Here is a 12526-nt window from a genome sequence, read left to right on the forward strand (position 1 = left end):
AATAAAGGCTCCATCAAACTGGGTGTGAAGTTGCCCCACAGCTACAGATGTTGGTGTTCAAGGGGGAGTGGCTGACGCCAGAAGAGGGGGTGAAGAGAGGCTGCAGGCAGAGGAGAGGTATGAGAGTGAGAGGACTAGAACTAGTACGGAGTGAGGGTGGCGGTGCAGGGAGGGGGCCGGGCTGGCGTGGAACTGAAAAACACGGATTCTGTTACGACGATCATATGTTGCGAGCAGCGAGGATAGAAGTCTGAAAAAAGATATTATCACTCGTATCAGAAATAGTAAATAGAGCAATGTCAGAGGACACCGAAATACATAAAAAAGCTAAATATTGAGACAAGAGAGAGAGAGATGTTGTGAAAGAGACTAAGTGGGAGAGCGTGATATTTGGCTGTACACAGAGATACTGCCTGCATGGGCGGAGAAGTCTCGGAAAGCCAACAATCCAAAGTTTGAATTTGTATACAAAATTGGAAAGTGCTGTTGCATTTGTGTGTGTGTGTGTGTGTGTGTGTGTCTGTTTGAGTATACCTTGAGTGTTTTGTGTATGTGTGTTGTCAATGGGAATTCAAGAATTATGTCTCCGCAAAATCAGTGTGGCGATGTAAGGTAGATGTAAGGTGGCTTTGGGTGAAACGCCACACAGAGAAATGGATATTTTACTGGTTGCAGGTATATCTTAAAACAATCAGAGGCTTGATGAATGGTTGGTGGGGGCTGATGTATGGCCGGAATGGAAGTGGTATTTGGAGAAGGTTTGAGTCAGGGAAATGCACCTCATCAATCAGCGTGATTAAAGCTTTTGGCCGGAGCGAAACAAACTCACACACAGCCAAGGCCAGCCCTTAAAGGCACACACACAATCAAGACCACTGCAGCTCCAATGCAGCAGAAGGAAATATTGATACACAGCAACACACATTTGGTTGTTGATGACGCACGTCACAATGTTAAGCAATACTTCAAGAAAGATGGATCTCTTTTTGATCACAGTGATTGGCCCCTCAAATATATACATAAGAGGGACACAACGCGGGTAGAAGCTTCTACTACTACTTGTCATAATAATACTACTGGTCTACTGTGATTTTTTGACATTTGTTTACTAGACTTGAATACATTGCTTATTTTGCCATTGGGAAGAATAACCTAATAAGCATAAATAACCTGCATTCGGTACTTTCCCTATGTCCTTATTGATGCACGTCGGAAAAATGTTCCTATATTTATTGTTTAAGTCACTGCAACGTATACAGTGGAGTGACCGTTACCCAGAGAGTGTTGAGTACACTCTTGAATTGATGGGGTGTTCTCTGCAATGGCCAACATAATGTTACCATTAAAATAGCTGCAGAAACACTCGCACACACACACATGCACTCACACACAAACACAGTAGCATATCTTATACCTGCCCTGTGGCTAAATTCATTGTTGCCAACACCCTAAGCCCATAAATACAGCCAAATGTCACCAGGTCTACATGTTAAGAGTAAATAATGGCCTGCTCACCAAACACACACACACACAACCACACACACAAAAGACAGATTATTGTCTTGAGAATAGATGTGAAGAAGGAGGATAGATGTGCCTGCAGAGTATTAGCATGCGACCAAGTGTTGTACTGACCAACAGAGTAAATTACAGAAGTGGAGCTGCACGGTTTCTGTGGGAGATTTAGCCACTTGTATAAGGTGTTGGTGTATTGGTGCTTTCAGACCAATAACAAATATTTTGCAGTTGGAAATTCTTATGCTTCCACTTTAAAGGGGACATATTATACCACCAGAGTGTGATAAGCCATTACAAGCCGTTTTGAAAATGTGCAGCTTCTGACATCACAGGTGGATGTGTCCACCTAGATGTGTGCTGATAGATCAGTCTACCAGCCTACCCAGTGGACTGTAGCAAACAGTAAAAACAAAAGCAAAACAAAAATGCTCATCTATCCGTCATACGTCTAGGTGGACACGCCGACCTGTGATGTCAGAAGCGGCACATTTTCAAAACGGCTTGCAATGGCTAATCACACTCACACCTGCTGGTACAATATGTCTCCTTTAAGTATTCCTCTAGAGCAGGGGTGTCAAACTCAAATATACAGTGGGCCAAAATTGAAATCCTGGACAAAGTCGCGGGCCAGTTATAGACATTAATTGGGGACATTGCATTATAACAGGGTCCGTTGACGGGGGTGGGGGGGTGGGGTGGTACGGAATTACGGGCTGGCGGAGTTGTTGACGGGGGGGGTTGGTACGGGATTACGGGCTGCCGGAATCGACGCGCCAGGGCACACGTCAACGTGCTAACGCTGAAATGCGATATACTGGCGGGCCAGTTCTGATAGACATTACATATTATATGGGGGGCCAAATTAAATTACACTGCAGGCTGGACTTTGAGCATAGCTGACTTTGACAGCTATGCTCTAGAGTAAGACCCTATGTTGGATACTCAAAGCAGTTAATCATTTTGTTGTCAAGTGGGTTGTCATCTTCAGAACATCCCTTCTTATAATTCTACTTAAGGTTGTTGACCCGGTGCATGCAAAGATATATCAAATATCAAACATAAAACCAATTTCACTGCCGTCATATACAAGCAGCCTCCACGAGGGAAGAAGTTTTGTGGGGAGATTAAAATGTTGGTTATGGCTGTGAGTTGTTGATATCCATCCAGCACAAAACATGTATATAGATACACTTGAATTGAGAATTGAGATCTGCAATGGATTTATCAAGATTTGTTTGTGCACACTCCAAAAGTCTTAATGAACATAGTCAGAAAGAGAGTATGGACTTCCCTTCAGTCATCTATGAATGGTTTCATGTAACCAATATTAATAACGCTCCTCTCGTTCTGCTTGGGACAGAGTGGAACTAATCTGATTAAATGAAGGCTAAATTATAATTGAACACAACTGGTAGTATTGATAGAAAATAGAAAATAGAAAATACACACATGCAGCCCTTCCTTTCCTCTCTCCAATCACATGCATGCACAAACACGCATGTGCCAACCCACGCCCCCACACCCCCCCCCCCCCCCCCCCCCCCACACACACACACAAAATCTGTCAGGCACTTGCAGACACACAAAAGTTCAGTGGAGTGAGGCTTCATGTTTCTGCTCATCGCCTGGGGGGTAAACACAGATACATGGATGCTAATCTAAGAGCAAACACCACCTGTTTATTCCGACGCATAGCAAAGCGGTTTAGGAACGGTAAACGATTTCTTAGCGCATAAGTTCGTAGGTCAGTGCCAGGCATGCAGACTGATTTGGGGAATAACCCCTTGCTGTCTCATTTGACACTGCTCTTAACCAAGCAAAGGTAACGGTAAACAAAGACAATCATGAACCAAGCACTAGATCCTTGTAGTAATTGCTTCGGGCCATCTTAAGGGACACAGAAGAAGAAAGACAGAGAGGGAAATGTGATGCACATAGCCCTTCAGAGAAACTTCTCGCAAATCAGAGAAGAAGGAAACTAAACCAGACAGAAAGCCACAAAAAGTCAGCGAAAGGACGGCGCCGCAGAGGAAGAAAGAACCAGCCAGGGCCAGAGTAGCCTGAACACCAAACTCTGAACATGACATGGTGACGACCAGAGACAACAAGGACCAGCTCCTTACCTAGAACGCCCAGGCGATAGTTGACGGTGATCACGATAACGTTGCCGTAGCTGGCCAGGATGCTCCCGTCAAACATGTTGCCGGTGCCCTCCATGTAGGAGCCGCCGTGGATGAACACCATCACGGGCTTGGGGCTGCCGCTCTCCCGAATGTCTGGTTGGGTGGAGGCGGGCGGGGTGGGTGGATGGAGGTGGGGTGGGTTGGAAGGATGGGTCCGGACGAGGGGGGGGGGGGGGTAGGGAGGTAGGAAAGGAAAAGAGGGAGACTGATTAGACAGCAGATTGCATGTGACAGCCCGAGAGGTAATTTCTTGTAGTTTTTGTTTGGCAATAGTGAATTAAGTCCCTCTCCTTAATTTTGTTTCCTTTTTTATTTATTTTTTAAGTCATCTCGCCACAGCGGCCTTCTAGTTTTGAGATGGCATTAGTTTGGAGTGTCAAACCTTAATCCTACCGACCAGGAGAGGCGTGACATGTTCTCGCTGATGGAAAATACAGTTTTTTGTATGCATTATTCTCATTCAGATATTAACAAACTAGGATATTTAATAGGAGTGGGTCTGATTTTGGTTTTCATTTGGCAAACTGTCAGAAAAGATTTTGCAGCAATTCCGACATGTCACTTGATGAAGAAATTAAAGTAGTTTGAGGTACGAAAAGCTATTAAAAACAGCACACTCTGACACTTTAATGAACACCGTTAAAACTTTTCCAGTTTATTTTGAGTAAACATAAAAATCACTTTTCTGCTGTCATGATATACTTCATTGACTGGTAAACGTGCTGAGAAGTAAATCCACTGAATACTGGAGTCAAACTGTAAAGCTCTCATGCCCTGACATTTTCAATGAATACCTAATTGTTTCAACCGCTGTGAATACTGCATGGCACATCCATAAAAGTAAGTGGGAGTATTGTTTGTTTCAGTGTCAATGAAAAGTTGAGACGGATGGGTGTGTTGGGTTGGCATAGCAAAGGTGGTGTAGAATGATCAATAAATAAGGTCTTGTTTGATAGGCTAAACGCACTGTAAGTTTGACTGCTCTGAACTCCATCAGTATATCCACATAGCGCTCTGCGACTAGAGACCAAAACAATGCCTAACAATTTCAGTATCTAGGATTTCTAACAGAACATAACGTCAGATGAACTTCAATTTCAGGTTTTGTTGTAGGAAACTCATATTGACATGATCCTTCATTACTCGTTTTCCACCCCATATTGATTATGGTATGAAGAAGAAAAACATATTTTCTAAAAAGGCCACTGCACTGAATAGTGTACTGTATTTACCCACAGATTGTTGGGGAAATAAAGTGTTTCCCACAGATGTACGTTTTAAAAACTATTCACAAGCTGCAAACCTGACTCAACTGTAATGAACACAGTATTTGTATACATAAAATATAATCACTGAATTCTGAAACAGGTATATATGTGTATCTGTCGGTTTGCATTCCAGTGTCAATTAATAGCCTGTACACATTGCCTTTAGGCATACTGTCTGTGTATGGAGCCTATACACATTGCCTGTTTACACATACGGTATGTTATTTCCAGCATTCAGGTCATGTTGTCAAGAATATGTCTGTGAGTTTGTAACTGTGGTAAGGGGCTATATGCAAAAACTTGATTCGAATTGTGTGTGTGTGTGTGTGTGTGTGTGTGTGTGTGTGTGTTTTCCATGTGACATATGCCAGTTGGGCACAATATTGAAGTGGAGTCAATTATTGTACCAATGTGTCTTGGTGGAGGGTTGATTGAGTGATTGGGCGGAGTTGAGTGGAGAGGAGGGAACATGAGGAGAGGAGGGGGGGGGGGGGGGGGGGGGGTGAGGTGAAATGAGGAGCGGGTGAGATGTGAGAGGTGAGGTGATAAGAGGAGAGGAGAGGAGAGGAGGTGATATGAGAGGAGAGGAGAGAAGGTGAGATGAAGAGAGGAGGTGAGGTGAGGTGATATGAGGAGAGGAGGTGAGGTGATATGAGGAGAGGAGGTGAGCTGAGGAGAGGAGAGAACCGGAGCTGATTTGAGGAGAAGAGAGGGGAGGAGGGGAGGTGAAATGAGAGAAGAGAAGAGAACATATGCGAGGAGAGGAGAGCAGAGGGGAGGAAAGGGGAGAGGGGAGCAGAGGAGAGGAGATGAAGGGAGAGGAGGGGAGACAACAGGACAGGAAAGGGTTAGAGTAGAGGGCAGAAGAGGAGAGTAAAGGAGAGGAACTGAGAGCAGAGGAGAGGAGAGCAGAGCAGAGGAGAAATGATGAAGACAGAAACAATGCTGATGTAAAGGTGATGGTGACAGGGTCATTGGAGATGGTGATGATGATGTTCTCATCAACGGATAAATGTTAAAAATGATGAAGAATGTGAGAGGCAGTAATGAATGTGACAACAGAGACGACAACAAGTATTACAAGGACTTGCATGATGATTAATAATGTTAATGACATTGGAGTGGGCAAGAGGAGGTTGGATTACACTGTGCACAGACTGTAATAATGATAATGAGGGTGTGGGTGTTAGTGGATGCATGTATCTTCCTGTTTTAAATGGATGAATGCGGTATGTATGTGGGCATATAATAAGTGTGAATAGCCTTTTTGTCCGATTCTCCATATAATACATATTCTTAAATGGTTTTGTTGAATACTCAATTCTGATTGATTCTATGGTATATTATTTCTATGGCATTCTATGGTATATTATTTCTGAATAGCAGTCCACTACTATGAATAACATGTACTTTGCCATGGGTGCTATTTCCAAAGGTAGAATCAAATATACTTTTTCATTTTTAAATCATTCAGATTATTTGTAATGCTATATTTTGTGTCAAATATTTGATTAAGTCCCTAGCAATGAAATAGCAGGGCGGATCTGCATCTCCCTGTCAGGGTTTACTTTCCAATAATCACTGGATCGTTTTAAGCTATCCCTTACATATAATATAATTACAATAGTGAAAAAATGTGATCTTCAAATGTGTTTTCAGCCTGCAAGTGAATGGAGGGTAAAAACGGCTTGCATTCAAAATGTCCGAAGTTCCACAACTATGTAGTGAATTTTTTTTTTGCATGTTTTTGATGGTGGGTGGTGGGAATAGATTTGAGGCAAAATATGTAAAATGGGTTAAAAATTGCTGAAAAATACGGACAAACTGGAAAAAACTAATTGCGCAAACATTTCCATTCTCTTCCTGGTTTATCTCAAGATAAGGGCTTTTCTTAAATGAGCACGAGAGAAAATGGCAAAATGATATGCTGTGTGTGTGTGAGTTTGTGTGTTTGCTGCATCTGTGTGTATGTGTGTTTTCATGGAGATCACCACTATAATTAAAGAGTGGTATTTTCTTCCTATAGACTTGGTCCACTGCAGATAGGAAGTCAATGGTAATTCTTGATCCTTTTCAAGGTTTCTTCCAAATTCTGCACCTCTTTTCTGGCGCTATAGAAGATGGCTTCTATTTAGCCTGGCATTGATATATGGGATTTGTGTTTCTGAAGCACAGATGGCCATCTATTTCCATAATTTCATTAAGGCTATTAAGAGAATAGGCAATAGGTTTCAATTTATGTGAAACTCCTGAATGTAAATCAGAAAGACAAATGCAATTGGAAAAAAAACGGTACATGGGTTAATCCTGTTATGTATTGTACCCTTGCTTAACGCTTGAGAAAAAATAATATTCTGTTGAACAACAAATATATAACAACTTGCTGCTAGTGCAGTGATGCATTCTGGGAAAATAATGTTGTCGTGTTAGTCTACTGTCTTTAATTTCCAACCCTACACCCTGCTGTATGTGCGATACTGAGGGGGTGGCAGACCCAGGAGGTCTTGGAGGGTATGAGCACGTTCAAAGCATAGCTTGGCACGTCTCCATTGCAGTATATATCCACATTTATCCCTCCAGCCTATGCTAGTCCATTAACCAGTCGACACATTTTTTAAAACAATGAATGAAAAAAGAAACCCGCTTTGCACAAATCCTCAGCTCTCGGGAAGTGTCCTGTTTACATCTTGGTTCCGGATACAAAGGGATTACAAGCGCTAGATTTGTGGAGCATAAAGAGATCGAAAGAAAACAATTAAATAAATAGAACTTTGTGATGTTGCGGGGTCAAGGAATGGGATTATAGATTATAGATAGTTATAGATTTAGCATCTCCAAGGCAACAAGGCGGTCAAATTTTAGGAGCACAAAGGGATTTACAAGATATCTGAGCCCTCGGAATATGCATTGATTTGTATGTGCACATGCATGCATCTGTGTGTGTGAGTGTGCGTGTGTGTGTATATGTGCACGTGTGAAACTGAAAAAAAATGGTGAGTCATAAATCCATCTAATGTGGGCCACTTTGTGTGTGTGTGTGTGTGTGTGTGTGTGTGTGTGTGTGTGTGCATGTGGGTAGTGTCTGTGTGTGTTGCATGTTCAACTCTGGCAACATCTTCTGTAGCTGTGCTTTTGTGTATCTGTGTGTATCTGTGTGTGTGCGTGTGAGGGTGCACGTGTGAGTGAGTGTCTGTGTCCGGTGAGAGAGAGAGCGTGCGTGTGTGTGTGTGTGTGTGTGTGTGTGCACACGCGCGCATGTCTGCATATTTACTTGCGAGTGTGCGTATGCATGCATGTTTGTGTGTTGGCCGCACATGCTAGCGAGCATCCACGCCGACTCCAAAGGAAAACAGCATGGTGGCACACATCAAAGAGATCTGGCTGTTCTTAAGCCTCATTTGGATGTGATTGCTGTTTTGGTGGATGCATTATACAGCAGAGGTGCCTGATTAGGGCTGCACTGGCTGCTGTGAATGTTGCACAGCGGCAGCCTTCTGGGGACAGGACTCCGTCTTCAACCAAGGATGCTGCGCTCCAAGTGCTGCTTCTCAATAGCATGCAGCTTCTTAAGGAGAGATCCAGCAAAGGGGTAGTCTGACTTTATGTTAGCGAGCGTTCGCAGATATGTAAATACAATTGAGTTCAAAGGGAGAGGAGTTTGTTTTCGACATGACTTCAGCCTCGCTTCACCATCGCCGAAAAAAGGAGCAGTTGGGGGTTGAGGTTGTCCAAAAGCAGACAGCAGTGTGCGAATCGCGGTTTGTGTTTTTGTAGTGCGACAAAAACAACGAATAGAGACATAGTTTAATGGAACAAGGCAGACAGAGCACAAATGTAGCGAGGGCTGTATTATTTTGCTTGCGTCGCGAAGGACTCCAGCATATTGTGGACGCGAAAATGCTAAGACGATTGTGTCCGTCCCGACAATACCATGTGCTTTGGCCTTCAGTGTAACTGCCCTGACTTGCTTGATACAGATTCCATTATTCCGTCTGAATGGGAGGCATCACGTTGAGCAAAGAATGGCCATTTTGAATTTATATAATTTCAAGGTTAATTTGACAATATACAGAGGAAGGGTTCAGATCTAGGTTGAAGTTTGTTGTGTTTACTCGTATCGCATGTATACAATCATATGCATATATGTGTGGGTGGGTAGGTTCGCATGGAGAGCAGGGATGCTCTAGGGTACTTGTAACTTTATTGCTTTTCTCACAAGAGGGGGCAGAGATGGGTTACATACATATACAGTATATATACTGTATATTAGTGCTGTCAAATGATTCAAATATTTCATCTTGATTAATCGCATTAATGTCATAGTTAACTCATAATTAATCTCAATAAATCTCACATTTTTATCTATTTTAAATGTCCCTTGATATCTATTTGTCCCATTATTTTTTCTCATTTTAATGCTCTTATCAACATGGAAAAGTGGATCGGCTTGCTTTGTGCAAATGTTGAAAACAACATTGGCATATACTGTAGTGTTTATTTCACACTAACATTCTCATTTGGAGCAGTCATTCATACTTGGAGCAAATAATCTCTCTAATAATGTATATATTTTTTATAATATCAAAACGGAATTTCGATATCATTTATAATTTATTCAGAATCACGTTAACGCCGTTAATAACGTGTTTAACTGACATTACTAATATATATATAAATTAGGGCTGGGCCTAAATTGACGCATTAATGCACTTCTTTTTTTTTCACTTTGATTTTGAAAGGTTTTGCCCACAGAATGTCAACATTCATATCAGAAATCATTTTTGTTTTTAGTTCCACTTACTATACAATAAATTACACTTGCATTAAGTGACCTGTGATCTGTGGCGCTACTTATTTGAATTTAACTACACTTGTAGTAACTGTTGGTTTACAATTGTACTAATTAACTGCCTGTTTACAATTCCCAAATCCATGGTGTTCCGTAAGTTTCGTATTCAACCCACACTGAGTGCGTCAATAAAACTTCCTCAAGATCACTTGGTCTAGTTGTTGCTTATTAAGTACATTTGGTATGAATGATAATGTGTCATTCCATTTGATAATCAAATTTAACTTCAATTGAAGTGGATTTAAAATAGAAAGATAGAAAAGAAAGTGTGATTAATCGCAAGTTAACTTACCAATACTATGCGATTAATCATGATTAAAACTTTTAATCTTTGCCCAGCCCTAATATAAATATATATATATATATGAGGGTGGAACGATACGTGTATTCGTATTGAACCGTACACAATGGGGTCCAAGCTGCATGAGTTGGTACGCACTGCAAACGGTGCAATACCTTCCAATACCAGAGTTCAATAACATAAAATAGATTAAATTGGAAAAATGATGCATAGACATTAAACCATATGCTGGAATAAACGATTAACATCCGCATGAGGTTGCCACTTGCAGAGAAGGAGAAAACACACATCATTGGCCAATGCTTAAAACATTTTGGCTGGTGGAAAATCATTTCAACTTCCCAGCGACGCTTAGGAAGTGGTCGAGAGGTCGGGGGGTCATGGCCCCTCCCCTACCCGATTGCGCTGCCAGTGTCCAAACTCGTCTCAAGTGAAAACATTGATGAGACAGTCGGTGGAACAAGGCAAATGAAACGGCTTACAAAAAGCAGCAACTTCCCTGCGCAGCCTTCAGGCATCACAATGTGGAGGATTCTAGAATGTGAGGTCCAGAGCTACAGAGAGTTCCCGTACTGCGCGTTACATTACGGCCCGACTGGGCAACAAAGAGCCCAGTCACACACTTTGATTTCATGTTGATAAGATTTTGTGTACGGTGGCGGTGTGAAGGGGGCGTGGCTTGGCATTGGCCGCAGACAGGGGGGTGGGGCGGCTCAGTCTGGGGGAACAGACGCAGCTGTAGGAGGTGAGTAAATGAGCAAGCAGGATATATATACTGACGGTATGTGTTCCTCTCGCATGGTGACGTCGGGTCCAGGTCTGGACCGAGTGTGTGACCGCGTACTATGAATGTTGTTTCTATTAGCCTGTCCTGTACGTCAGTTTGAGTGGCGTTGGTGGCACTCACTGTCCACTTGATAATAAAACATTATTGCAACAGCAAGCTCGCTCCCTTTGAACTCAGCAGCAGTGCGGGGCGTGCTACAAAGGCACTGCCGTGTGACTTATGTCCGTAGCCCATGTTTTACAGCAGGCACTACTTTTGTTTACTTTTCTTTTGTTTATGTTCCATGTGCTGCTTTCATGAGCCAAGCTATCAAGGTTGTTTATTGTTAATATAATAAAATGGGATCTAAATACAAATCAAAAAATTGTAGGCATTTCCTTTGTCGACGGATCAAAACCGTAGCATACTGGTGACACTGGTGACACACCATATCGTACCATTACGTGACATTACGGCACACATCTCTCTCTCTCTCTCTCTCTCTCTCTCTCTCTCTCTCTCTCTCTCTCTCTCTCTCTCTCTCTCTCTCTCTCTCTCTCTCTCTCTCTCTCTCTCTCTCTCTCTCTCTCTCTCTCTCGTCTCTCTCTCTCTCTCTCTCGATCAGGGCATTTATTAGTGTTTGGTTTGTTAAATTAAACTGTAAATGCTCATCATTTTGGTTTGACACTCCAAGCTAAAACTGATTTCACATAAATCTAATTTTAAAGAAAGCCTATCCATGTGACTTTGAAAAATAGTAATAATTTTTTTTTTTTTTACGTCTTTTCAAAAAACGAAACAAAAAACAAACATGCAAAATGTGTAAATTAATAAAATTAAATGTGTTAAAAGGGTTAATAGTATATTGACATATTCCCTGCGAAAATGCGACATAGAAAAATAAAAACAAATGTAATTTAAAAAAATTGAAATTCAAGCAGCAAGTTAGTTTATTAATTGGTCAATGATTGGCAGTGAACACGTAAACATACTCTTTAGACACCAAGCGGATAATAGGACAAAACACACCAGCCAAAAAAAAGGAGAGTTTACGAGTAAAGAGCAAAAACAAATGCCTCCGTCACTTTTAGAAAAAAAAGGACAAGAATTTAAGAAAATCAAAGAACGAGAAAAAAATGGAGAGGAAAAAGGGTTACATTTTGTTTCCCTTGTCATGCAATTTTTCAGTTTGGCACCGGAAGAAAAAAAAAATACCTTCGTCGTCCGTGCGGTCATTATCGCTAAATCATCTGTGTTTTTCTTTGTAAGGGGACCTATAAGGACCAAGAAGGAGAAGATTGAGGAAAACAAGATGACAAAGAACACACAGGCTTTTTTCTCAAGAGATAAGAAAATCTTTCACCGTGATATTTCTTTTTTTTTGGTGGAAAAATCTTCAGTATGATACTGAATGGGCAAAGTAGTGGTAAAACATGACCACTCCCCATCTCTGCTGGAACTGTATTGCATGTACTTGTTAGCATTTCAAATATAACAGTTTCAAGAAAAGAGGGCTTTGGTAAAAAAAAAGAAGAAAAAAGAGAAAGCTGATAAAAAAATATCAGTTTTGTCTGGTGAAGAGAGAAGAATTAAGCAAGGAAAACACATCTTGACATCACTGATTCAGATGACTTTAGAGTA

At 41.6% G+C, this 12526-nt stretch overlaps 1 protein-coding gene across 1 annotated transcript in view; it reads right to left on the minus strand.

The window, feature by feature from the left end:
- The window catches only part of nlgn1 (neuroligin 1), a gene marked incomplete at its 3' end in the record, with an annotated part of 81286 nt that overhangs the window by 19742 nt on the left and 49018 nt on the right, over positions 1-12526 (minus strand). Inside the window, 3 exon segments of the mRNA XM_084472584.1 lie at positions 3642-3794; positions 12101-12127; positions 12130-12159. Coding sequence (XP_084328710.1) covers positions 3642-3794; positions 12101-12127; positions 12130-12159 — 210 coding nt within the window.

The sequence above is a fragment of the Micromesistius poutassou genome, assembly GCF_964030765.1.
Source record: "Micromesistius poutassou genome assembly, chromosome: 9".
Taxonomy (NCBI): Eukaryota; Metazoa; Chordata; class Actinopteri; order Gadiformes; family Gadidae; genus Micromesistius; species Micromesistius poutassou.